This window comes from Stereum hirsutum (assembly GCF_000264905.1).
Source record: "Stereum hirsutum FP-91666 SS1 unplaced genomic scaffold STEHIscaffold_8, whole genome shotgun sequence".
Lineage (NCBI taxonomy): Eukaryota > Fungi > Basidiomycota > Agaricomycetes > Russulales > Stereaceae > Stereum > Stereum hirsutum.
In genome coordinates, this window is record NW_006763138.1 from 136588 (window position 1) to 159924 (window position 23337).

At 50.0% G+C, this 23337-nt stretch overlaps 10 protein-coding genes and 1 non-coding gene across 11 annotated transcripts; 7 read left to right on the forward strand and 4 right to left on the reverse strand.

Moving 5' to 3' along the window:
• Positions 1 to 1428: 1428 nt before the first annotated feature.
• Positions 1429 to 3091, reverse strand: STEHIDRAFT_58913 (CAF1-domain-containing protein; the record flags this gene model as incomplete). Its single annotated transcript, XM_007304581.1, has 5 exons — positions 1429 to 1827; positions 1910 to 2087; positions 2401 to 2562; positions 2685 to 2878; positions 2996 to 3091. The coding sequence occupies 5 exons, from the start codon at positions 3089 to 3091 to the stop codon at positions 1429 to 1431; spliced, it is 1029 nt and encodes a 342-aa protein (XP_007304643.1).
• A 176-nt stretch (positions 3092 to 3267) lies between these two features.
• Positions 3268 to 5729, forward strand: STEHIDRAFT_139671 (MFS general substrate transporter). The gene is made up of 10 exons (XM_007304661.1): positions 3268 to 3289; positions 3353 to 3785; positions 3850 to 4182; positions 4239 to 4287; positions 4349 to 4432; positions 4501 to 4782; positions 4846 to 4908; positions 4965 to 5186; positions 5258 to 5546; positions 5604 to 5729. The coding sequence occupies exons 2-9, from the start codon at positions 3549 to 3551 to the stop codon at positions 5524 to 5526; spliced, it is 1539 nt and encodes a 512-aa protein (XP_007304723.1). The 5' UTR covers positions 3268 to 3289; positions 3353 to 3548; the 3' UTR covers positions 5527 to 5546; positions 5604 to 5729.
• Positions 5730 to 6586: 857 nt separating this feature from the next.
• On the forward strand, positions 6587 to 7634 carry STEHIDRAFT_79777 (Ribonuclease/ribotoxin). Its single transcript, XM_007304600.1, has 5 exons — positions 6587 to 6934; positions 6993 to 7017; positions 7076 to 7130; positions 7198 to 7301; positions 7367 to 7634. Exons 1-5 carry the CDS (start codon positions 6757 to 6759, stop codon positions 7425 to 7427), a joined length of 423 nt encoding a protein of 140 aa, XP_007304662.1. The 5' UTR covers positions 6587 to 6756; the 3' UTR covers positions 7428 to 7634.
• Positions 7635 to 8137: 503 nt separating this feature from the next.
• Positions 8138 to 8887, forward strand: STEHIDRAFT_111401 (uncharacterized protein; the record flags this gene model as incomplete). Its single annotated transcript, XM_007304662.1, has 4 exons — positions 8138 to 8211; positions 8271 to 8384; positions 8441 to 8543; positions 8609 to 8887. The coding sequence occupies 4 exons, from the start codon at positions 8138 to 8140 to the stop codon at positions 8885 to 8887; spliced, it is 570 nt and encodes a 189-aa protein (XP_007304724.1).
• Positions 8888 to 11211: 2324 nt separating this feature from the next.
• On the reverse strand, positions 11212 to 11945 carry STEHIDRAFT_59061 (SMAD/FHA domain-containing protein; the record flags this gene model as incomplete). Its single annotated transcript, XM_007304589.1, has 5 exons — positions 11212 to 11270; positions 11333 to 11427; positions 11484 to 11535; positions 11597 to 11707; positions 11783 to 11945. 5 exons carry the CDS (start codon positions 11943 to 11945, stop codon positions 11212 to 11214), a joined length of 480 nt encoding a protein of 159 aa, XP_007304651.1.
• Positions 11946 to 12691: 746 nt separating this feature from the next.
• On the forward strand, positions 12692 to 14359 carry STEHIDRAFT_121806 (uncharacterized protein). Its single transcript, XM_007304663.1, has 7 exons — positions 12692 to 12910; positions 12992 to 13214; positions 13266 to 13345; positions 13406 to 13709; positions 13762 to 13806; positions 13863 to 14055; positions 14112 to 14359. Exons 1-7 carry the CDS (start codon positions 12859 to 12861, stop codon positions 14226 to 14228), a joined length of 1014 nt encoding a protein of 337 aa, XP_007304725.1. The 5' UTR covers positions 12692 to 12858; the 3' UTR covers positions 14229 to 14359.
• Positions 14360 to 15230: 871 nt separating this feature from the next.
• STEHIDRAFT_157310 (uncharacterized protein) lies at positions 15231 to 15594 on the forward strand (the record flags this gene model as incomplete). Its single annotated transcript, XM_007304664.1, has 4 exons — positions 15231 to 15297; positions 15362 to 15381; positions 15440 to 15472; positions 15547 to 15594. 4 exons carry the CDS (start codon positions 15231 to 15233, stop codon positions 15592 to 15594), a joined length of 168 nt encoding a protein of 55 aa, XP_007304726.1.
• Positions 15595 to 17414: 1820 nt separating this feature from the next.
• Positions 17415 to 18701, forward strand: STEHIDRAFT_79785 (Emopamil-binding protein; the record flags this gene model as incomplete). The annotated part of the gene is made up of 6 exons (XM_007304601.1): positions 17415 to 17570; positions 17712 to 17814; positions 17868 to 18051; positions 18124 to 18208; positions 18278 to 18291; positions 18375 to 18701. The coding sequence occupies 6 exons, from the start codon at positions 17415 to 17417 to the stop codon at positions 18475 to 18477; spliced, it is 645 nt and encodes a 214-aa protein (XP_007304663.1). The 3' UTR covers positions 18478 to 18701.
• A 209-nt stretch (positions 18702 to 18910) lies between these two features.
• STEHIDRAFT_t164 lies at positions 18911 to 19005 on the forward strand. The gene has a single exon. It is a non-coding gene; the product is annotated as a tRNA-Thr (tRNA).
• Positions 19006 to 19165: 160 nt separating this feature from the next.
• On the reverse strand, positions 19166 to 20881 carry STEHIDRAFT_157312 (uncharacterized protein; the record flags this gene model as incomplete). Its single annotated transcript, XM_007304665.1, has 1 exon — positions 19166 to 20881. One exon carries the CDS (start codon positions 20879 to 20881, stop codon positions 19166 to 19168), a length of 1716 nt encoding a protein of 571 aa, XP_007304727.1.
• Positions 20882 to 21398: 517 nt separating this feature from the next.
• On the reverse strand, positions 21399 to 23298 carry STEHIDRAFT_147412 (uncharacterized protein). The gene is made up of 10 exons (XM_007304666.1): positions 22982 to 23298; positions 22809 to 22930; positions 22663 to 22745; positions 22525 to 22596; positions 22418 to 22466; positions 22317 to 22360; positions 22233 to 22257; positions 22151 to 22165; positions 21796 to 22092; positions 21399 to 21720 (listed from the first exon to the last, which is right to left on the reverse strand). Exons 1-10 carry the CDS (start codon positions 23123 to 23125, stop codon positions 21648 to 21650), a joined length of 924 nt encoding a protein of 307 aa, XP_007304728.1. The 5' UTR covers positions 23126 to 23298; the 3' UTR covers positions 21399 to 21647.
• Between the last annotated feature and the right edge of the window lie 39 nt (positions 23299 to 23337).

Here is a 23337-nt window from a genome sequence, read left to right on the forward strand (position 1 = left end):
TCGTCTGTCTCATTGAGTAAGATGGGCCATCAATGCCGGACCCATTGGGTCCAGGATTGTCTGTTATGTATCGAAAGGGGGTCGGTGTCGTAAGAGCAGTCGTTCACATAGGAATATGATATCCCCACCAGTCCCATCCCCAATCAACATGAGGCGGATTGAATCCTCTCTAATTTGAGGCACTGTGATCGGCCAGGAGTCGGAGACCCTTCCAAGCCAGGCCATAAAAACCCAAGAGGGTGCCGTCGAAACCCACACCTTCCCCCATATCCCTACTCTTCGAATACTGGTGGACACCTGCATCTCGTTCAAAATGTAGGCCCTCTGCCAATGGCTCCTCCGTCTGTCCCAAACGTTTATAGAGTCCAGCTGGTTGACACTCAGCAGAAGGAAGGTGCGGACTACAGGTTCCTGGCCCTTAGATCCTACCACTCGTAGTAGTCACCCACTGTGCATCGACAAGCAGCGCTAGGTGGACCAACGCCTTCGTCGACTCGCAGCATCATCGCCGACTACGGTCCTTCCTTGCCGAGCGTATACGCTTGACTCGCAGACCGTACTCTTGCGATGGATGACTGCGACGGCGAATTCGTCGGCTCACGCGACCGCTGTCCACCGAAGGCTTCCTTCCGCCTCGGAACACTACACATCATGTATCGCTCTACAAAGATCCTTGATTGGACTGCCAGGGACTGCCACTTGCCCAAGGCAAAGGCACTGTGTCCGGGAGCGAGGACATCGTGTGGCTGATTTTCGTGCGGTTCAACCTGACCAAGAGAGGGCCATGAATCACAAGTCTCTCAAGGCTGTGATTGCACGCCGCCAGACAGGGCTCTATAGAGCTAAGCTTGCCGCATCTGCAGCAGGTAGCCTGTGGCGAGCTCTGGTCGAGTCTCCCTTCAAAGACTAGCGTCCTAGACAGAGCTATCCTCAGTGATTGAGTACTGTCCCCTTGCAGCCGAAGAACCCGAAGAGATTATGGAGAACCTTAACTCGCCACTGATTTTGCCGGTGTTTTCCTTGTGCGAAGTCTGCTCGGAAAGAGGGCCACCCAGAGTGGAACTAGAGATCACAAAAGCGACAGTGCGGCGCTGAGCTCTTCCTGCAGTGTGAGGTTACAGTCAACGCAAACCCACGGCGACGGACTTTGATATGAAAGCCGTTCGCTAGTATGATGGCAGATATCGTGGTTGAGCCGATATCTCGCCATGAACAAGAGGGTCTTTTGAAGCAGTACCGGACTTCGGTAAACGGGTACCTAGAGAAAGCAGTAAACAATAAATTCACAACAATCGATACAACCGGAGATAATTACAGAACACGGATCAATGTCCCATCACGATCGTGTACAGACAACATGGAACGAGCTAAGAGAGACAAAACCTGGACAAACATCCTCCCCCGAGGCCAATCAAAGAGACCATCATGCTATCTCCCGCCACCCACACCAATAGCCGTGCGTATATATGCACCGTTCGCACCCATGGGGCCGAAGGTTGCATTCGGCGGCAAGGGAGTCGGTAGAGCGCCGCCCATGGCAGGCGTTGGAAGCGACATGCCTATGTGGTTCTGTCCACCCGCTGAGTTCTGGTTCTGTGTATCCCTGCTGAGACTTCTATCTTCTCGCTCCGCGATCGTTGCACCCCCACGGCCAGGGTCTGGAATGCCGTTGGCGACCGTGAACGTCTCGCCGAGGCCGTAGAGCTTGCCGTTGTACTCTTCATGGTCAACCTGGTCGTGGAAGTAGATCTCTCGCATCTTGAAGAATGTCGAGGATGTGAGCAGCGAGTCGGAGCCGGCTTGGTGCGAAGGTCCTATCCGCATGATCTGTGGCGTGCGTTCACTGTGTTCAGTCACACGAGAATAACGGAGAGGTTCAAGAATTATCGATGGGAAGAAAGATCCTTACCCCGAGGTCATCCGCTACGTCCTGTAAGCCACCTTTGAGCAGTTTCGAGGCACGCATCATGGTTTTGATGTCGTAACTAGTGGGGAACCAAGTCTTGAGAACGTTGAAGAAGGCGTCCTCCGTCGTAGGCAATGAGAGTGCGGTGAGAAGTTTGATGAAGTATCCGAAATCGTAGCCGCTGTATACACGTTCGATCGTTAATATACGTCTGTCACTCCACGACCAAACCAAAGTTCACTGCTCGGTACGACGGCACTTATGGCAGGAAGTAAGTTTAGATGTGTCGTTTTTGGCTGGTCGCGTAGCCAGACATGCAACGGCATAGATGATGGGCCCAGTATGGCTCGAGTGAACGAATACAATGGTGCGGTATGGGGTGACCAATGGCCTCTTGCTCGTCTATAGCAAGGCGAGGGATCTGGGGAGACCATCGAAACATAGCCCCTGCCAAGTCGCCTCCGCCCAGGAGAGATGTGAAAACCGGTACTCACCTATGAAACGAGATCCACCTTGTCTCGTCCGTCAACACCAGCCCCGACGTAATCATCAACTCCGCAAAATCATTAGGCATGATCCCAATTTCCTCATGCCGCTGGAAGTCGATCCCGGATTTCTGCAACAACTCTATGGATTCCGGGGCGTACATGTCTTCACTATGTAGCGTAGAACGTTCGATGTGTTGTTGAGTGTGTCAGTGCATTGGTTCATGATTACCGCAAGCACGACGCAAGCAGACGTAGATGGTTGGACTTGGACTGATGAAGTATACACGTACTTTACACTGAAGTGAAAGTTGAACTGCCAGGTAGACACATCTTGTGGTGGTGTCCCGTCCTCATCCGCGAGGGTAAGACCGATTTGAACAATCTTGAGCAGATCGACGTTACAGCGCATTGTCTGGTAATGATAATCCGACGAGGTCTTGAACGCGCCTATGGGACGTGCCACTACACCAGGAAATTCGGTATCCTATCGACCATGGTTGTATATCCGCCAGGATATACCAATAATAACGATACAGACACGAAGGGAAAGAAAGTTCAACATTGTGGAATGAGACGAACAAGATCGACGGGCGCCACGCACCATTGCGACATAAGGATACCGGTCAATTAATTCTCTGATATTGCGCATTTCTGCCTCGAGGTTTGGTGCCCATACTTCTCGAATCGTCGAGGACATGACGGCGCATACGCTGACTAGATTATGGATGTAGAGGAAGGAGCGGATGTGGTGGGTCACTACTCACGTCCTGTCACGTCCCCCCTAAAGTGGAATTCGACTTGTACTACGCCACACCAGGTTCAAACGTTCAACCTCCGCCGTTCGAACATTTCTTACTCGCCGACCATGACTCTGGGTCCTCACCATATTTATACCGTCAGTACAAGTTCGCCGCGCTTGAAGAATTATATTTCCTGACGTTCAAAAGTGTCTTGACAGATAGTGCTTTTCCGGCAGACCTCGATGTAGCCGTACGTGCCGCCTGACGGCATCCAAAACATACTATATCATCGGCCCAATTGCAGTTCAGTTCTGCAGCTTCTGTGTACCGCTTCTTTCTGACCATTTTGACTCGACCATGACACACATCTGAATATTATTGGCTGCCTTCTAACTCTTCAAGTCTATCTGCACAATGTCCAGTCACAGCTTCGGCGCATATCAGGATGATAGATGGTCGACATCGAATGGTGACCTCGCGATGCGGACCCCTCTGCCTCCTTCCTCTTCCACTCTCGGACAAACATCCTCGTCTACAGACGAGAGCCTTGACGAAGTGAGCACGCCCACAAACAGAGAATCTGATGGTGGATCTATGAGCAACGAAGGAGCTCTTGCTCCTGTCGATGGAGGCTTTGGAGCTTGGTCGTTTGTACGCTCTGCTCCCTTCATGATTCATATTCGTGTATGACTCATCCATGTCTATTCGCCCATAGTTGGCTGCTGCATTTGTAGTGGAGGCCATTATTTGGGGCTTCCCATACGCTTTTGGTTTCTTTCTGTCGGCATATCTCGAGGACCCACAATGGTCGAACCAGAGCAAAGCGAGCAGTCTACTCTCCCTAGTTGGAACCTTGTCATCGGGTTTCATCTATTGTTCTGGTAAATTTCCAAGCCATATCCGGGTGATCGCCCTTATACATCTGATCTGCTCAGGGACGTTCCTGAATCCATTCTTTCGACGCTATCCTCAACATCGGAGGACTTCAATGTGGACAGGTGCTGCTCTATGCGGTTTTAGCCTTCTTGCTGCTAGTTATGCAACAAAGGTAAGGCCCCTTGTGGATGTTTCTCGATTTTGAGTAATTCTTACATCCCCACTCAGGTCATCGTACTTGTTCTCACGCAAGGTTGCCTCTACGGTATAGGTGGAGGTGCGCTCTTCTCTTGCTAGAGACATCATCGTCTTTAACGGTCCTTTTACGGCTACAATAGCGCTCACATATTTCCCAACACTATCATATTTGCAAGAGTGGTTTGTCCGACGCCGAGGTTTCGCTAATGGAATCCTTTTTGCTGGTTCGTATGGCCTCGGGCACTGGCACCAGCCGCCTATTATCTGACTTCATCAATTTGATTGTTCACAGGGACCGCCGTAGGAGGGCTTATTCTTCCTGTAGTGATCCCATCTCTCATCCGCGCCCACGGTACATCCTTGACTCTCCGTTACCTCTCGGCGGGAACACTTGGGTTGTATGCTCTTACAATTCCTTTCATCCGACCACGACTGCCTGAGAAAAGGGTACACGGCCCTGGAAGGAGATCCGATAGTGGCAGACCATGGCTTAAGGACTGGAGCTGGTGGTTTCTCATCCTTACGAACACAGTTCAAGGCTTTGCATACTTCCTTCCGGTCATCTGGTTGCCTTGTAAGTGCCCCTTGACCGTGACTCAGTGCGTATCACGAGCGATCTGACCGTCGACGTTCATAGCCTATGCTTCCGCACTGGGCGTTTCTTCATCGACGTCTTCGATCGTCGTTGCTTTACTGAACGGTCAGTGTCTTTACTCTTCTCCTTTGCATGCCGTTGAACACATCAATACGATTCAGGTGCCGCCGTATTTGGTCGGATGTCACTCGGCGCTCTGTCTGACTACTTATCTCCTTGGCTTCTCGCGTTCATCACGTTGTCCCTCACATCGTTTGTAACATTTGTTTTGTGGGGTGTGGCGGGGCATGCTGTGGCGGGCCTTCTCGTGTTCGGTGCAGCCTACGGTCTATTGGCCTCGGGATTCAGCTCCCTTTACACGGCATTTGTCAAATCCATCGCGAGTAAGTGCATCCTCTGGTTCAAGGCTTTGCAGCGAAGTAAAATTAGGCTGAATTGTTTCTCTGTCTTCAAGAGGACGATCTGTCGCTTTCAGTCAATCTCTTCGGCTTCCTGCTCTTCACGAGAGGGCTTGGAAACGTTCTTTCTTCCCCCATCTCCACGGTGTTGTTGACCTCCACACAGTCCATCGCCCACGAAAAAACAGGGTTCGACGTGGATAATGGTCGTTATGAGAAGATCATCATCTATGTGGGGACTTGTTTCGCAGGAGCGGCAATGGTAACCTTGGCGGGGTGGATGAGGGAGAGAAGTCTAGCGGGGGCCCGCAGCATGATTGTGTAGTCGAAGTCTGTCTACAGATGGTGAGTAATGAAGATTGTCAAATCTTGTGGGATTCTCCTGACTGACCTCGTCTCTAGTTCGATCCAGAGCACAGAAATACGCCTGTCTAGGCGTTGTTCTACAAACATCCGTAGAATCCCATGTTTTCCAAAAAAAGAGCTTTGTATACGTATGATTGTGCCTATCTAAGACATGACCTTGACCAACATGCGATGCCATGTTCTCGTTTCTTTTGGGATGACACGGCCAATTTTATTTCTCTACGGAGTGCTCCATGATAAGAACGTGTATGTAGTTTCATGTGGATTATTTCATGGAAGGACTGACGATTGACCTCATGACAGAGCGCAGGCTGCAAACATTGCTCAATGTCCAGAGGACCAAGCCCTTGCTGGTCCATGACCTCGCACCTGTTGTACTCCTCTAGCACAGTCTGTCGGTGCTTTGACGGCGATTTTCTTCTAGTGGGCCACCATCTCCGCATGCCTACGCTGAACTTGTTGCCGTATACTGGGTGTCGATTCGCGCGATGATCTCAACCTACGGATCTAGTACTACAGGACAATCTGATGGCGTCCTTCGTGAGGGAGTTTGAGAGGATCTAAGAGATCTCGGGGAAACCTTGGGCTTCGTTGCATTGACGCCCTGCTGTATCGAGAGGTTTCTTAGGCCTGGCCCACAGTGTGTTGCACTTCACACGTGCATAGCACGCCACATAGAGCAACTTTCAAAGCAACTCGACCGCGAGTTGTTTTTTTTCGAACGGGCTTTTACTATATACAACTCGGTAAGCTTTCAATTGCCGTTCAAGGTTGACGAGGATGGCTGACATCACGTTAGGTACGCTGCATCGGCTGGCGGTTCTGTAGGTCTAGCTTCCATGCTATTTCTACTTTTATCTTGCCCTATACAAGGGACGCACATGGTTGTCTATCGTATACGTGTGGTGCATTCCAGATATTCCTCGATGTTATGGTCTCTGCCGCATTTTCTCCTTATCCTTGTTTTCGGCAGATGAAAGCAGAGGTCTTGGCCGGGAGGAACATGCGGTGAGTAGCTTCTTTCTATCATATGGTCAACCCGGCATTTCTGAGAAGATACTTTCTCGGATGATCAACGTGCTCGATAGTTTCGTGGAATGCGAGATATAAAAGGGCTACACATCAGAGCTATTGTCCCTCAGTTCAGAGACAGTATTCGAGCCTTCCACTCCTACCAACTCAATCAGCCATGACTTTCATTCGTGCTGGTGTTCTGCTTGCCTCTGTCGTCGCTGGTCTGGCCGCGACTATACCTCGTTCTCTGCCCTCTGGTACCGTTACCTGCGGAAGCAACAAGTACTCTGCGTCTGAACTCACCGCTGCCATCAATGCTGGCATTGCGGATATGGACAGTGGGAACTTGCCTGGTCAGTTCATTTCTGGGCTCGTTTCCTGATCAACATGCTTACTTTGCTGGATGGACAGACGATTACCCTCACCAGTATTATAGGTACGAAATTATTCCAGAACTATTTCGCGGTGGTCACTAACCGTCGACTCTCGTGTAGTGAATCTTCAGAGCACATCACTTTGTGGTGTAGCGGAAATGGCCCGTGGTACGAGGTAAGACCGCGCGCATATGATATATTTGTGCGCGTTTCTCATCAGTTTCCTCCATATCTTTCCTTAGTTCCCACTCGTCCCGGGAGGGTCCATCTACACCTCGAGCGACAGCCACTACGTCTCTCCTGGAACAGACCGCGTCGTCTTCACCGCCAGCGGCACATATTGCGCGTGAGTCTTCTTCTTTTTCGGTGTCCACGTCACACCGCTCAAACGTCGTCCATCCTCTTTTGAAGTGTCGTGACGCACACCGGTGCTGCATCTTACGATGGTTTCGTTGCCTGCGAGGGCGATTAGATAGTCCTTTGGTGGGGTCTTCTAGAGAGAGAACATGAAAGTGTCTGTGTGGTCGTTAGCATGTTCGCCCATATTTGGTATTTTCTTTGCTAAAGAAAAATCAACGTCATTTCCCCGTCATCCGAATCGGGACTGCTCTGGTTGCCACAATGGTGTGGCGTCTTTTCAAGTTCCAATCTGCCCTCGGCATCCGGCGGGAGATCGTCCAAAATAAAAATAGATTTTTTTCTCCACACCGTCATCGTCGACGTCGACCAACCATTATCTCTACCTCTCGACGGGTAGATGGAGCGTTGTCTACATTTCTGCGCTCGTACTTATTGTAGTCTTGCCAGTGCAGTGTACGTTACCACTGTCTGGCTTTGGTCTGGCTGACGCACTTGCGGCCCTTCTCAAAATTTCTACGATGTTTGGTTTGCCCTACTTAACGCCCCGACCTCAGTTCAACGTCGACAAGCGCCAGATGACCGCAATGCTGCCATGACTTTCTGATGGTTTGCAGGCTAACAGCGCATAGATCCCGCTCTGGGGCGCTCGACCCCACATTTCTGGTCTTGCGGTGCTTGTGCGGTACAGTACGACGTCATGTACTCGGGATGTTACTCTGCTCCCTCCTACTATAAAGACTGTCATATTTGAACTTCGTCCAATATACCACGCTCTTGACCTTTCCCTTTTCTACGCTAGTATTCTTTCATCGTCAACTCACCATGGATGTCTCTGAGAAGAACACGGCGACTCCATCACCCGCCAAAGTCAAGAGGCGAGCGAACTGGTTCATTCCGTATGCTGGTCTTCCTTTCTTTACACCGATTGGAAGTAAGAATAATATATTTGGTTCAGGATTCTTTTTGCCATCGAGTTTGTGCTAGCCTGCCTCGTCCTCGGCTTCACTGTCGATACTTTTCAGTACAAAGTCAAGACACATACATGGGACTCTACCACGGAACGAAATAGGTAACCATACCTCTTCAAAGTCAGCGACACTTGTTTGGCCTGACCAATATCTTAAGGATATGTTTCTTGATATTTTCCGCCGTGCGGACAATCGCGCTTGCAGCCGTCTATATTGGCTTTGGTTTTGCTCAGAAGTACTTTCATTCGATGCACCATACCGTATGTTATACCTATTTTCAACAACTCTGGTCACTAATATCTTTCTCCATTGTCCTAATGAACAGATATTCGTCGTCCTGAGCACTATATTCTGGATCGTTTCAGGAGTTCTTATCCACACCCTTTTCGGTCTCATCGAGTGTGGCGGCGTAGGACGTGTCGCTGGAGGTCTGAGTGAATGTCATGAACTCAAGATCATCGAGTGGCTTTCTTGGGCTATCGCGCTGGTCAGCGTAATTGCTTCCTTCCCCGTACTTGCTCGTGCATGGAGTGATTGGAAGATGAAGAAGCAGAGGCGGGCGAATGAGAAGAGCGGGTATCCGCGACATGGTTTCGTTGTTTGAGGGCATGATCACAGACTCGGGGCCGACCTAAGTCCATGAAGATGGGACTTCAATGATTATACACGTACAGAACATTGCCTCATATTCGTATACCCATACACAACTTTGTATTTTTTTCGAAACACACGGATTGTGTCCTCACAGATGAGGCCGACCGTCCGAACTCGCTACACGATCTTCGAGTGGGCTGGAATATGGCACCCATCCTTCACATGTTGACGGCAGTTAGATACATTGCGTATGGTATTGCTTCAACGAAGGCTGAGCAACCCTGGTCGCAACCTGAAAGTGTGTGGTTGTGCATGCGAATTGCTTGATGCTTCTGTCCCAGTGAATGAGATGGACAAAGCACCACTCCAGTGCGGAACCCATATGCTCAACAGAGGGTACTCAGTTCCATTGGCTCTTGATCTTGATCCTGCGTAGTCTGGAGCATTTTGACAGTCCGCAACGTAAGACGGTAGCCCTAGAATAGAGTATATGTTAGCGATGTAAGGTAGCCAGATGGTTCGTGCCGTACCGAAAATGCGTTGATAGCGCATATCCATCTACAACATTCGATAAAAGAGGGGCGGTTATGAGAGGCATGGGAACGATCAATGAGCTTGCAAAACTTACAAGCTACCTGGGATGGTCCACGGGCTGTCGCTCATGTTGAACCCCAAGTTGACTGCAATTACACCTGAGAAGACAGCGTCAGTATGTATGGGAGAGCTAAGAAAGAAGAAGCAAGTCCGCACTGGTAGGTAATATATAAGCCCAAATGCCGTCCTGTATGAACTTGGTCGCGAAGGATACGCGGCCCCAACATCCTTGAAGGGATGCATGAAACTTCGTCAAGGTTAATACGAGGAGCAGAAAGTCGAATATCAGTGTAGGGATTCTTGATGAGCATGAGATTAGTACATGGACACCCGAGCGAGTCAAAGGATGCTCACGGTAATGCATATTTGGAGGCACCCGTCGGCGCGAAGTTGACATCGCAGACACCCTCACCAATCTTGGTTACAATCGCTGTTGTTACCACCGTAATGGCTTCTAGGACCCAAAGAGCGCGAATACCATGATATAAGATCTTGATGTCTCTGTAAAGTGCGCACGCTATTACAGCGTCAGCTCCCTCACAGTAAATATTCGTCGACCAGTCACTGCTCACTTCTCAACGTCATGAGTAACTGCGTGGAGCATATTAACAGCATCGTTGCTATGACTTGGATAGAGACCGAGGCCTGACAGTGGTGAGTCGGCCGGACGAATATAAAGGCAAGTCCCATTCTACGATGACGTTGAACAAAAATCAGCGTAAGCAAGACTGACTGGATCCAGCCCTTACCCTTGAGCGAGTAGCCCGAGTAAACGGATAGAAACGTAAAGCGATTTTATGTGCATCCACGGTCCGCTGAGGAGGGTAGAGTGACAGCTTTAAGGTGTGGTCATTTAGGATGGGGAATTAGGGCTCACCACCAGATGTACTCGATCTCTCATGGATGCAGCAGATGAGGATTCGTATCAACTTGAAGATGATCACATCGCCACGCTTACCTCATCACCCAGGGTGATTATCATATCCCAGCACTGAACCATAGCCACTTTGTTACACCGGACCCAATCGGCAGCGAGGGAGAACACACCAGAAAGGAGGATGCCAGAACTTGTCGAAAGAACATCAACGAAGATCTTCACGATTGCATACTGTGAAGAATGCAAACCTGCAAGCACTGTTGTATCCGATATTGGATAATTGCGAGGCACACTAACGTCCAACGGAAGTGTATCATGCGAATATTTCCATAGTATGTCATCCATGTGAAGGAGAAAGCACGCCCGAGACGATACTCCTATAGCCAGAAGGGTCAAGGAGGTGAAATAAGGAAGCTCAGCATGAAACCTGCAGGTGCAGTGTATAACGAGGACGGAGGGAAACTTGAGAAGCAATTGGCATATACGCGAAGAGCCTCTCCATATTTATATAAGGGCAGAAGACGGCAACGGATAATTACTAAACCGCAGTTATGGGACAGACTCGGTGCCGGGCAGGAGGAGCCAAAAATGGGGACGTCTTTGCCGTACATGGTCAAGCCATCTTCTATAGACACCGCAGGCGTGTGCAGCGCGAACCGTTTGAACATGGACCAAACATATACTTACTAATCTCAAGCGGAGATCTCCTAAGAGAAATCACAATCAAAAGATTTGCCCACAATCGCTTCGAAGGTATGCCTAGAAATTTCAAGAGTATGTGCATACGGTAGCCATACGCCAGTTAAGTGACAACCTCATACCATGGTCGAGTACTCAAGCTTGCTCTCATCACGCCAATGTAGTTATGAGACCTCATCGTGAAGTAAGACATACTCCCGGGTTGACTGTCCAAACTTAAGAACTATTACCATCACACGAGATATCAATGACCGCGGTTGGACGAAGTGAACTGGAAGCACGCACCATCGCTCGGTTTCAGTTCGTAGAACCTCGTAGTTGGTATGGTTTCGTCGTTAACATGCGTTCCATTGGTGGAGTCGAGATCGATTACGAAGGGTCTACGATGGCCGAAGTCAGACATAGTATGGTCAGTGAAGGAGGAAGTGATACTGACTTGATGGATCCTTTTGAGGCTCCATATTCGTCTTTGGTTTGCACGTAGCGATCTAATGGGAAGAAATTGTGACTTCATGCAACCAGCAAATACGAGGCGCTACATGTACAAACATTGTATGACGGCGTGCTGCTTGGAGCAAGAAGGGTGATCAATAGGAATATCAGCGACCGTATGGTCTCGTCCTATGAGGTATGCGCTTTGGCGGTGAATGTGAAGGAGATCTAGGGGCATAACGCGAAGCGCCACAATATATCGCTCAGGATCGTTTCACTTAAAATCAAATGGACACAACTCACCAACTTGTTCGCTCCCTTTGAAGACATACAGCCTCCAACCTACGACTGGTTTTCGTGCTTCTGGTGGCTCGTTGTACTTTAACAGTGTACTACTCCCATCAACATTCTTCACCGTGTTTGTTGCCGCAGCTAACAGACCGGACGAGCCGAAATTTGGTTTCATCTTGGCTTCCAGATCCTTGTCAACAGCCGAAGGAGAGCGGGAGCCTGATGGAGCATGAGAAGTACGGCGAGGGGGAGAGGCAGAACGTCTACTCGAGGAGGGGCCTGCACGGTCTCGGTCTCGATCCCTCTCCCGTCGTGGAGACCGCTCCCGCTCCCGATTACGGGGACTATCATACCTGCCCCTTCCTTTTGGGCCGTCGTTCATGTCTCTGCCCTGCTCCCGTCTTTCTCTACGCGGGTCTCCTCGACTGTCTCGCTCGCTGTCCCTGGCGCGCCTCGAGTCCACACCCTTCCCATAGTCACGGTCCCGGGTATCCCATTCCTTTCTCTTATGTCCTGCATCATAGTCACCATCATTTCTATGACCTGAGCTGGTTCTGTCATATTCGCGGTCGTCTCTGTTTCTCCTGGAGTAGTCGCCCTTAGAGTCGTTGTAGGTATTGCGACCACGAAGGTCTGGTTGAGGAGGACGATGAGACATATTGAATGAGCAGCTTGAATCAAGAGACCAGAAGGACAAGAGATAGATATTAGCAGTCGCAGTGGTGTAAAGGGAACGTAGAGCGTCGAGTTCGTGCTCACCGCAAAGGCACATAAGGGGGCACCCTAACCCAGGTCCTGGGTTAGTTTGAAATTCGGAGGCAAACGAGAACACCGGCCATTCCCGGTGTATCGCTGTGGCACACGCCTGCGGCATTCCTGTCAGCCACTTCATGTTTGTTTCGAATCGACCCCCACGTCTCACGACTCTACCTCATCCCACTCAGGCTGGTGGTTGCTGCGATCCACAATCGAGCTCTGGTCCTTAGTCTCTCTTCTGTACCGCCCATCAGGGGGGTTACACCGACTCTGTGGTCCTCTTCCTTCTTTGTTCGTGTCCACTGCACTGTCATCATCATCTCGGCCACGCGATGTCCGAAAGAAGACGAGGTGTGGCGTCAAAGCGACCCGCCTCTACGGAAGGTAACGGAAATAAAATAAAAATCTACCTATCCAATGTGACCTTGTCGTACAAGACCTCTGATCCATTTCCCTCATTTTCAGAAGTCGAATGTTGGGCACACGCGGCGGCATCGCTGCAGGCGCTTTCGAAGCTCTCTTTGGTTGCGATGAAGGAAGATACGGTAGGAAAGGTGAACCGGTTATTTTTGGCATGGCCGGCCGACGAAGAGCTTCCTACGGGTGGCATCGACGAAGTCAACGATCTTCACAAGAAGTTGAAAAATGGTCTGGCAGAAATCAAAGTAGATGCGGAACGCGAGATCAAGTATGGCATTCGCGGATCCTGATGATGCACAACTGCTAATCGACTTATCAGGGCGCTCGACGATGCAATAGAAAGCATAGGAGTGCTTATAGCGCTTCGAACGGCCTCTGAATCAATACCGCCTGGCCCTGGTAACTGGACAGATTTCTTTATGAAGCTACCGAATGCTTGCTCATCTGGTGTCTCGACAGAAAAACGCGTTAAACGTCCACGAGGTCACTCACCTCCAGGGCCCACAGGCGTATCCACTCCTATGCTTGCAGCTGCAAAGAACGGTCGCGATTCTGTTGGACCAACGATTCCTTTCTCTCGCGACCCGAAGGCCCGAAGAGAGGCCCTAGCCAAACAGTTGCCACTCAAAGAGAACAGAATGGTCGCTTTCCACCAACATCCGAAAGGCAACGGAAATGATCCTAATACTAATTCCGAGTCGCAAGATGAGACATCGTGGATCCTGGCCAAGATAACAAAATGTATCGGTCAAGACAAAAATCGGTTCGTTTTCTCTCCCACATTCCTTAGACTTAAACTTATTGGTTATCCCAAGATATATCGTCGAGGACGTTGATGCCGATGTCGATGGAAAGGCGATGTGAGTGACCATACACGCCACTCCTTGTCTTAATGCTAACTTTCTGTAATACAAAGGACCTGGCATACGACGCTCAGAAATATCATTCCCCTTCCCGATCTCAATGCGCCTCCGGATAGCCCTACACACCTGAACGCTTACCAAGAGTTTCCCCCTGGCTCGACCGTTATGGCCCTCTACCCTGATACCTCATGTTTCTATCGAGCTCAAGTCATTGCCTCTCCCAAAGAGGTAAACCCGGGCGGACGCGTGAGTGTAAGCGACACTTGCTGTGACCTTGACTCACCTCTCTCTCTCTATCCCAGGGCGCTTCTGCGACGAAGTCAAAAGTTGGAAAGGTATACAAGCTCAAATTCGAAGACGATAACGATCAAGAACACACAGTATATGCTGAATGGGTTGTCGAGTACCCTGGCACATGACGTCGTGTTGTCATGTTTGCGCTGCTGCCCCATGGGCCTCGCAAACAATCCATTTTCGAAGATAGCTTGGTTCAGAGACCCTTATTTATCGCCAAATCTTTGAATTGATTATTATTACAGATGATCTATCGGACCCATGTTTTGGTTATTTTAGCCTGTATTATTGCATTTATTACTATGGGGCTTCTCGTCTGGCGGCACTCCTAGACTGGTGACCGAGCCTCAGAACTCAGGGGTGAATGACGGTTGGGCGAGTACCTTGAGTTCCCGCCCGCCCGCACCCATCTTCACACCGAAGACCGCTCTGAATCGCTGAGGCATCGGCTGGTGACGTCCGCAGTCGAATAGGCTGTTGTCTTACCTCCTGTGGTATTCTCACCTTATCTGACGAGAGTAAAACATGTGAGGTGCCTTGTCAGGCTGCTTGGATCCGAGGTTAGAGCTCTAGACGGTACCGAGAAATAAGGCCTCGGATCGCTAAGTTCGGCCTTCCAGGGACATACGTGTCGCTGACATCTGACTCTTCATTGTCGTGGCAGAGGTCGGCAGGAAGTATTGTGATTTGAACTGACTATGTCTGAAGTCAGCTCCCTTACACTTCTACTGTTCTTCACGGTTTATTTACTTCAGGCCACAGTGGCACCGTACAATCATGGCGGGGTTGAAGTGCGTGATCATCCCGAACTGCACTGTTACCACAACGCCCTACTGATCAACCTTTCGTCTACTAGGTCTTGAGCTTCGAACTTCGGCTTTGCGATTCCCACTGACCCCACACGATTCCCATACTCGCTTATCAAGGCTTTCCATGGGAGCCGGATATTATAGAGACACCAGCGTCATACCTCGTTAAGGCCGTCCTAGTGTCTGCCCTCGATATTAGGCGACAATATGTATAACTGTCGTCTCATATCATCCATGGCGTCCTGACATCACACCAACGAAGATACCGAACCATCGAATGAAGCAAGCCTCGTCTATTAGATGACCGCCTACTATGTCATGCCATACTCTCGCCCCGGATCATTCTACACCTACACGCAGACGGATCCTCCAGCAACAATTGCTCGTAAGTATTACTTCCGTGGGCTGAGAAGACGGTTTAGTAACGTATTAACCTTTGTGCCGGACAGTTCTGGCAATGTCTTTTCTCGTGGGCGTAATATATGCCTCTTTTTAATGCTTTACTCACGATGCTGATTGATACATAGTGCTGGGACATGATCATCACTTTCGGCGATGAGGTCAGTGTTTCTTGTCCAGTAAAGGTTCGCCGACGTTGTTCGGGGCACTTACTCTTACGGCACTCGTCTCGTAGGTAGAGTATATCTGGAGGTCAGCCTCCGTCCCTCGAAAGGCTTATTAGGACTTACAACGCCGCTGCGATGAATCAGAGGGCCATGGTCAAATCTGAAATCGTTTTATTTCATCGTACGCTTCGTAACGCTATTCTCTCAACTGTAATGTTTCTTATCCTTCTAATCTTGGTATTCCTATCTAATGATGCAACATCGCAGTATGAACGTTACATTGACATTTACCCAGCCCTCGTATCACTGCCCTATTCTTTCCAGTGTTGAGATACTGTCGTCTATCGTGTTGATGGCGCTCACACATGTGCTCATGACGGTTAGAGGTCAGTCCTTTCCTACTCGTAGTACATAGCCCTGCTGAAAGTTGTGCCTACAACCAGTCTGCTCACTGTATAGAGACACGAGATTCATCTATCACGGCATCCGTTTTTTATGTTTCATGGAGATAGCTGGTCTGATCATCGTATATTCTCTGACGAGACCAGACGGCATAATCTGTGACCATGAGTTCTCCTCAAATCAGGTCCAAAGGTTTGGTTTCGCGTGAGTTCCTACTTTCCACGCACTAACGTAACATAACTAAAATCTGAACGCGAGGACCAGAGTACCTCCTCTGATTTTCAACACCATTCTCCTGGCATTGACATTGATCAAGTTCCATCGATCGCTTCGACGCGGATGGGGTCGTGTACCTGCAGTAACGAAGTTCATGCAAGACGGCATCTGGGCATATGCTTTACCATCGAGTAAAACATTAATTTCCTTGTTTCTTCTATGCACTACTTATGCCTACCGCACAGCAACGGTAGCATTGACCTTATGCATGAACTACTTCGGCGGCATACCATATGTAGGCTCCGGCAGGGCGTGAGTTCTCTCCCGGCGTTTCTAAAGATTTTGCGCTCACCGTCTCATGATATAGCTGTATCGGTGCTGTCAATGGCTTCTGTGTAAGTCTATATCCCCACGCGATACGTCCGTCAGCAGCCGTTGAATTGTCCTCCTGTCTTATACTAATAGGGATACCGTCTCATCATCAACACCTTCAAGATGCTTCAAACTGCAACTGAAATTGACCGGACAGAGTTCACTTCTCTGTACATAAGCGACCCGAACACACGTACATCGGTCGACCTTTGAAAGCACCGTATTTTTGTAATCCCAATATCTCCCAATCATACACCTGATGACGGTCCACTACGTCCTTACCATCTCTTTTACTCGGAACAAGCTCAGAGACTCGAAGCATCGTCGACTACACACACTGTAGATTATTTTCTGGATGTTATATTCCGCAGGTTCACCACATGATACGAAACAAGTGCCTCGTTTGAGGCGGGGGGACTCGGATGTGGTACCGGCGTTTATTATGGAGCTTCATCTTCAGGGGTAATTTTCTAGGTCTGTATCTATTTCCTAAGAGAGTCGTGTGGCACTGAGACGCATGCAAATTGTGTATTGGTTACTGGGAGGTCGAACTTGGAGGAAACAGGAAGAATGATATTTCATAAGTTGGGCCACAGTTAGAGTAAACAAACACTCTTGCGTGGGAAGAAAAGGCGCTTCCGAAAACCTGCTTTAACGCGTACGCGACTTGTCGCGTCCTTGTATCGAACTTTGTCCGAGCACCAACATAACAACTATATATCCCCGAGCTCTCTTAGAGCCATAGTTCTCTCAAAACATCTGCTGCCTTGGTCACAGAACCGTCTTGCTAGGCTCATTGTGACAGCAAACCGAAGGCTCGGATTGCGTTTGTCGTGGGTTGCTCGCTTAGTGTCGTACCACTTTCCCTCTTCTCACACCTCTTTTGGCCAACAGCGCTGTTCTTTGTTCGACCTACAAGTTGATTGTTTCATCACGATTGGAGACCATGTTGGAATCAGAGCAAGCGCCGACCATCTTCACCGCGACTTCTGCCTTCTCACTCGCTGGTGTAGCAGGCATAGGTGCCGTCGCGTATACAGCATCGCAGGCTCTGCTACCAAAGAATGCAAAATGGCAGGACAGATTCACGTTCATCTGGCTCGTATGTACCACATCTCATTGTGCGAGCATTACCCCGTCCTGACTACACTGCCCAATCGACGCACCTTGCCCTGGTCCGATTTCTACAACGTTACACGGACGCGTATACACATCTATTTGATGATCCTACATACTCTTCAAGACTTTTGACGCTCTAATCCACTTCATATTTGAAGGGTCGTTCCTTTGGCTGTCTACCTTTGGTCGACAAGTCAATACTAGCACTGGACCTTTTGCCCAGATGTGTGCGTTGCCTTCCTTTCTCCCATGTTGGTAGCGGTCTTAACGGAGAGTGCAGGGAGAGAGTACGCGGCTGCCGACTTCCGATGGGGATTTTCAGACGAGACGGTTGTCTCCCTGGAGATTCTTACCGTTCTTGGAGCAGGCCCGCTTGCTTGCTACGTCGTGTACCAGATTGTGAAGAATGATCCTGCGAGACATTATTGGCTTGTTGTGTTGAGCACGGCGGAGCTTTACGGCGGGTGCGTCCTTCTATATCCTCTCTGCTGCTTTACTCTTTACCGTGATCAAGACTGACCTTCACTGTCATCCAGATGGATGACATTCTGCCCCGAGTGGCTTACTGGCAGCCCGAATCTCAACACATCAAATGCTCTCCATCTCTGGGTTTACCTCGTCGTGAGCATTTCGCGTTGTCATGTTCAGTGACCTGTCCAACTAATCCACTGCTCAAACCCAATAATCTAGTTCATGAACGTTATGTGCGTCTACTCACCTCTTTCGAAAATCGGTTATGGCTATCTCTCGGTTCATATTAATCCTAAGTCTGGCATTGACTCGTCAGATGGGTCGCCATTCCCCTATGGCTGATGTACGACTCATATGGCCACATCTCGCAAACGATGCGCATCTCCCAGGCGAACACCTCAAAAGCCAAATCGCTTTGAAACATCAAAATATACACCAGTGCTATCGACTCCGGAGCATAGCTCAATATCGCTTCAACGAAGTGGTGTTCTGGGTGCATGCGCAAGTACAGAACTACTTGCACGGATTTTGACTTACGGACGGTTCTTTTGGCACGAAGTCGGGCTGCATAATGTTTCCTTGCTGGACCCTATATATCTAAACAACCATAGTCTTCTCATTCTTGGATCATCGTTTGGGCATTGTATACTATCTAGTGGCTAGTGCAACTTTAGCTCTGATTCGGGCTTACAGGACAGAAGTCATACGGCTTGACTTTCTGTAGCCGCCTCTGCACGACCCATGCCCTGTTGGCGGACAACTCGTTGGTGAATATTGATGCGATTTTAGTTCCGACTTCGGTGGAGTGAAAGAGATTGTAGTCATATGCAGTAACCTACACATAATGCTATGTCCCGCTTAGCTCAGCGGTAGTAGCGCTTCACTAGTATCATGGACTGTCAAGTCCGGCTATGAAGAGGTCAGTCGTTCAAATCGGCTAGTGGGAATATTTTGCCCGCATTGACGCCGGTATACTCCAATTGTGACGAACTGCTGTTGTTTCAGAAGGTTGTTTTTGATTCGGAGCCTTGAGACCTCATCTCTGTTACATAATTCGCATTGAGACTACACATTCGCGACATCACAATAAACAGTTCCAGGTGATCATCACCCACAATACATATTCGACTCACTCGAAGCTATAACAACGGTAGCGGATATGTCCTCCAAAATCGTCGGTACAACCTCGCGAAGTTCCAATAAATCTGCTTCTAAGATAGTGCAGCCCGTCAACTTGAGCCCTCGCACCGGACGGCCTAAACCACGCCGTCTCCTGAGCATATCCAAGGTGGCATCTATACACGTGCGGTGGTATAACATAGAACTCCCCATACTATTATCTTTCGTGAGGTCGACCCTGCACACGCGGATGAAGTCCAAGGAGGGCAGGACCATGAAGTTGACGGTACCTTCGTCCGAGGTCGCCGTTGGAGAGGTAGCCGTTGGAGAGGTAGCAATGAGAAGGGATATGGCTTCCACAGACTTGCGATGGATTTCCAAAGATCTGACGGACGGAAAAGCCGAGAGAACCTCCGGTTCAGTGAATTGGTAGAGGACAAGTTTACGAATGGTGGTGGGTGATAGCGCCTCCACGGCTGCACGGAGGGCAGGGACATGAACGAGATTCCCGGAGGCGACGAATGCGAGTAGAGAGGGTATCCTGATGGTGAGTGTCAGAACTGGTTTATTCGATCGTGACCTCTCATGTGGAGGCCTAATAGGCTGGGACTGCCCCGGCCAGTACTCGAGGGTCAGCCCGTCAATGAGCATTTCAGTTATCGCAGGGTGTTGCCGGTGAAGATGAGGTGCTAGTAGTTCTGCGACGGCAGTACAGCTCTCCGAGCCATTGGATGCCATGACTGTAACTCGAACGGCGGTGGTTCGGGGAAAGCATAGCACGCGAAGAAGGCCCGCGCAACATGCGACGTGATCATGAAGGTTGAGAATGGACAGGTGGGGCAGGTCAATCTGACGCGTCGGAGCAGCATCGACTCTGAGAACCGGGGATACAACAGTGATAAGGTCAAGGACTTGGAGGTTTGGATTGTTCTCGAGTATGTGGAAAAGAGGCTCGTAGGATGGCATTGGCTTGATTGTGTGTAACCGTAGCCGCGTGAGACTTTGGAAGAAGGGGAACGGCTGACTGATGCCTACTCGTGATAGGCTGAGTTCGGTCAGGCCAGGAGCATTGAAATTCGGGGGAAGAGAGATGATGGTGTTAGCGTCGTTTGTTAGAAGACATAACTCTCGTAGAACGGGAGCTGGTCGTTGGAGCAGCGTCGCGAGGTATGCGAAAAACTCGTCGCGTCGGTAGCCTCCGGTAGGGAAAGGGTTTGCGTACGTGATGGACGAGTCTGTCTGCGAGAGCACGAGATCTCCGATATGAATATCCTCTATCTGGTCGAGATGCTGTTGGATGGTGTCGAGAACGGCCTGCTGCAGTCGTTGTATCTTTCCCCAGATTGGTATCGGGATGGCGTACGAAACTCTCCCAGTTCTGACGGACAGTGGAGTCGCTTGGGCACGGGAAAGGAAGCTTGCGACCCAGTCCGGGCCAAGATTGAAAGGGAGCTGCCCCCAGAGGTGGGGCTGCTTCAGTGCAACTTCCCTCCAATGGGAGCATGTATGCGTCACCGTCAACCATCCAAGAACTGGCCCTTTGCAAGCCTGGGGACCACGCATGACCACGATTTCCCCGAAATCGTTATCAGGTTCAGGGTTAAGCCCAGCGTAGAGAGATGGTGGATTATCTCTCATGAGCAGGAAGAAACATCGCCCAAGTATCTCGATCGGAAGCTTTGAGACTGGGGACGCCTGGGACATGATATTGAGCCAGTATGGGCCGCGCCGTGCTCTAAATTCTCTGTGAACAAAATTATGTTAAGACGATGCATATGGAAAGGCGACGAGATACTGACTACAAGTTAGCTCTGAGTCGTAGTTGTTGTGGTTCGTGAATGAGCTCGAACATCGAACTTGAACATAGTTACTTACGTGCGTGAGAGCCGGCAAGAATGAGGATCCCACGTTCCTGCTGGTAGGAATGTGTCCCAATCGCACTACTACACTACGGTGAGAAGTGATTCTTTTTGTATCTTGCACCCTCTCAAGCAACAGCCAGGAAATGCGTTGGTAGGGCCACCGGATGTCGTTGGCGCTACAGCGCCACACGGGTGGCACTTCGTATTACGCCGATTTCCCGCTGCCCCGCGAGACCCACTACCAAAATAGCGGGAATGCAAAAGCGCAGGCCTACCGACATCGTTTCTACCCCAACAATAAAGAATCCAACCTGATTCGGTATTCAAGATAAAGATACAATAGTAGATACGCATCAGAGCGAGTAAGTTGGTCGAGTGTAGGCTACAAAGTTCGGTATAGAGGTAAAGTCCCAGGAGGAAGCGTATTTCCACGAAGACAAAGAAAGCGACAAACGAGAAGACGAGAAGACCAAAGGAAAGGCGTGCAATAAATCCGATTTGAGACCAGGGAGCGAAAAATGAGCATGGTGTCTAGATCAGAGAGCAATGCGACTGTAACGGGTACGGAGAAGGTATGCAGGTGAGACGGCAAACTGGCTTGGCTGCTATCAACACAAAAGAGAGAGGACTGGGACGACGAGTGAGAGTAGCATCCAGGCCGGAGTATGTGTGATCGATGCACTGCAGGATACGGAGACAAAGAATCAGCACTCGACATAACAGCGCAGACCAAATAAAGAGAAAGCTCAAATTCACCTGCTCGTCAACCTCTGCGGCGTCTCCAACATCTTCACCTCCATCAACGCCACCAGCCCATCCACCGCACTCGTCCCATTCGCGCCCACACTCAAAAAATGATTAATCCCGTCCGATCCGTTCGCCAACAGGCCGCTCACGTACGTCACAGTGGTGAGGTACACGTAGCCGTTGGCCGTCGTTTGGCCGGAGAAGGTGAGGTTGGAGGTGGATAGGGAGGAGGTGGCGGAGGTGGAGTTGAAGGTGGAGGTGGGGAGGATGGAGGGTTGCGAGGTTATGTTGCCGACGAGCCAGTCTCTGGAGAGAAGAGGTAGAGTGAGCTGGAGAAGGGAGAAAAGGGGAGGGAGGGTCGTACCGGCCGAGGTTGTACCTGTATTGAGGGAGGTGAGGTTAGATATGAGAAATGTGAAGAACAGGGAGGCCAAGCGAAGTCTTACCCGTTGAAGATGATGTCATGGCCCTCTATGTACAAGGCATTGCATTAGAACGGATGAAACTTCACGATGGACAAGAAGACGAACGGGATGAAGGAAGCTCGTATGATACCGCCATGAATACGGCGCCACTAGTAGAGAGGTAAATGCTAAGTTAGGTGGGAGCAAGAGTGATGGCAACGACATACCTGTTGGCCGCCTCACCATCCTGTACCCAATACCGAAAGTGGTTTCCCCCTATCATGAAGTGCGTGAGATGATATCATAACTCGAAAGATGCTTGAAGATCATTCACCCTCAATAGACTCTTTGCATGTACCTATTGAAGCATCGCCGTAGTCGTATCTAATCACAGCAGTCTCGTTCACTGAACGTGCGTAGGTGTTCTGATTAGCCGAGGATAACCAGGGAAAGGGAGCGAGGTGGAACTCACGAAGACCGTTCCCGTCTCCGAGATTCGCACCCTGGTCGTTACCCGAATGTTGACCGAGGCATTCGCTGGCCATGTCGAAGGAGCTGCGCAGCAAGTATGAGTTGCTGCAATATGTATTTCGGTGCTACACTGCAGAACACACGTACTTGAAGTAATTGCGAAGACCTCCGTTCTCTGACGAATCTACCAATACAGCTTGGTCTGATGTCCCAAGGATGACAGCGTTAATGGGCTCAGAGAGACCCAACGGCGAGGTATCGGCGACGGTCTGTTGACTGTATTGAGCCGTAGAAGCTGAACACGAACGGGCTGCACGTACGGTCAACCAAGTCCCTCCGTTGTCTCGCGGATCGTAGAAGCCCTGGGATGGCACAGCTCGTTTCGAGCTCGATGATGGCACGGCGAGGGCATATGCGAACACTGGAGATAGGAAGAGGATCTGGAAGAGTTCACGAGAGAGCATGTCTAGCAAGCGTGGCCTAGGTCCGGATTGTCTAAAGGGTCGTTACAAAAGCGCTTCCAGAGCGTGAAGTGAAATTGAAGGGCTGATAGCGAGAGATAGCAAGTGAAAGGGTAAGAAAGAAGGAAAGTGGACCGGCCAGAGGAAAGAGTGTGAAGAGAACGGGAACCCACGCCGTTGCGGGTCCAAGATGAGAACAATGGCGGCAGGCAAGA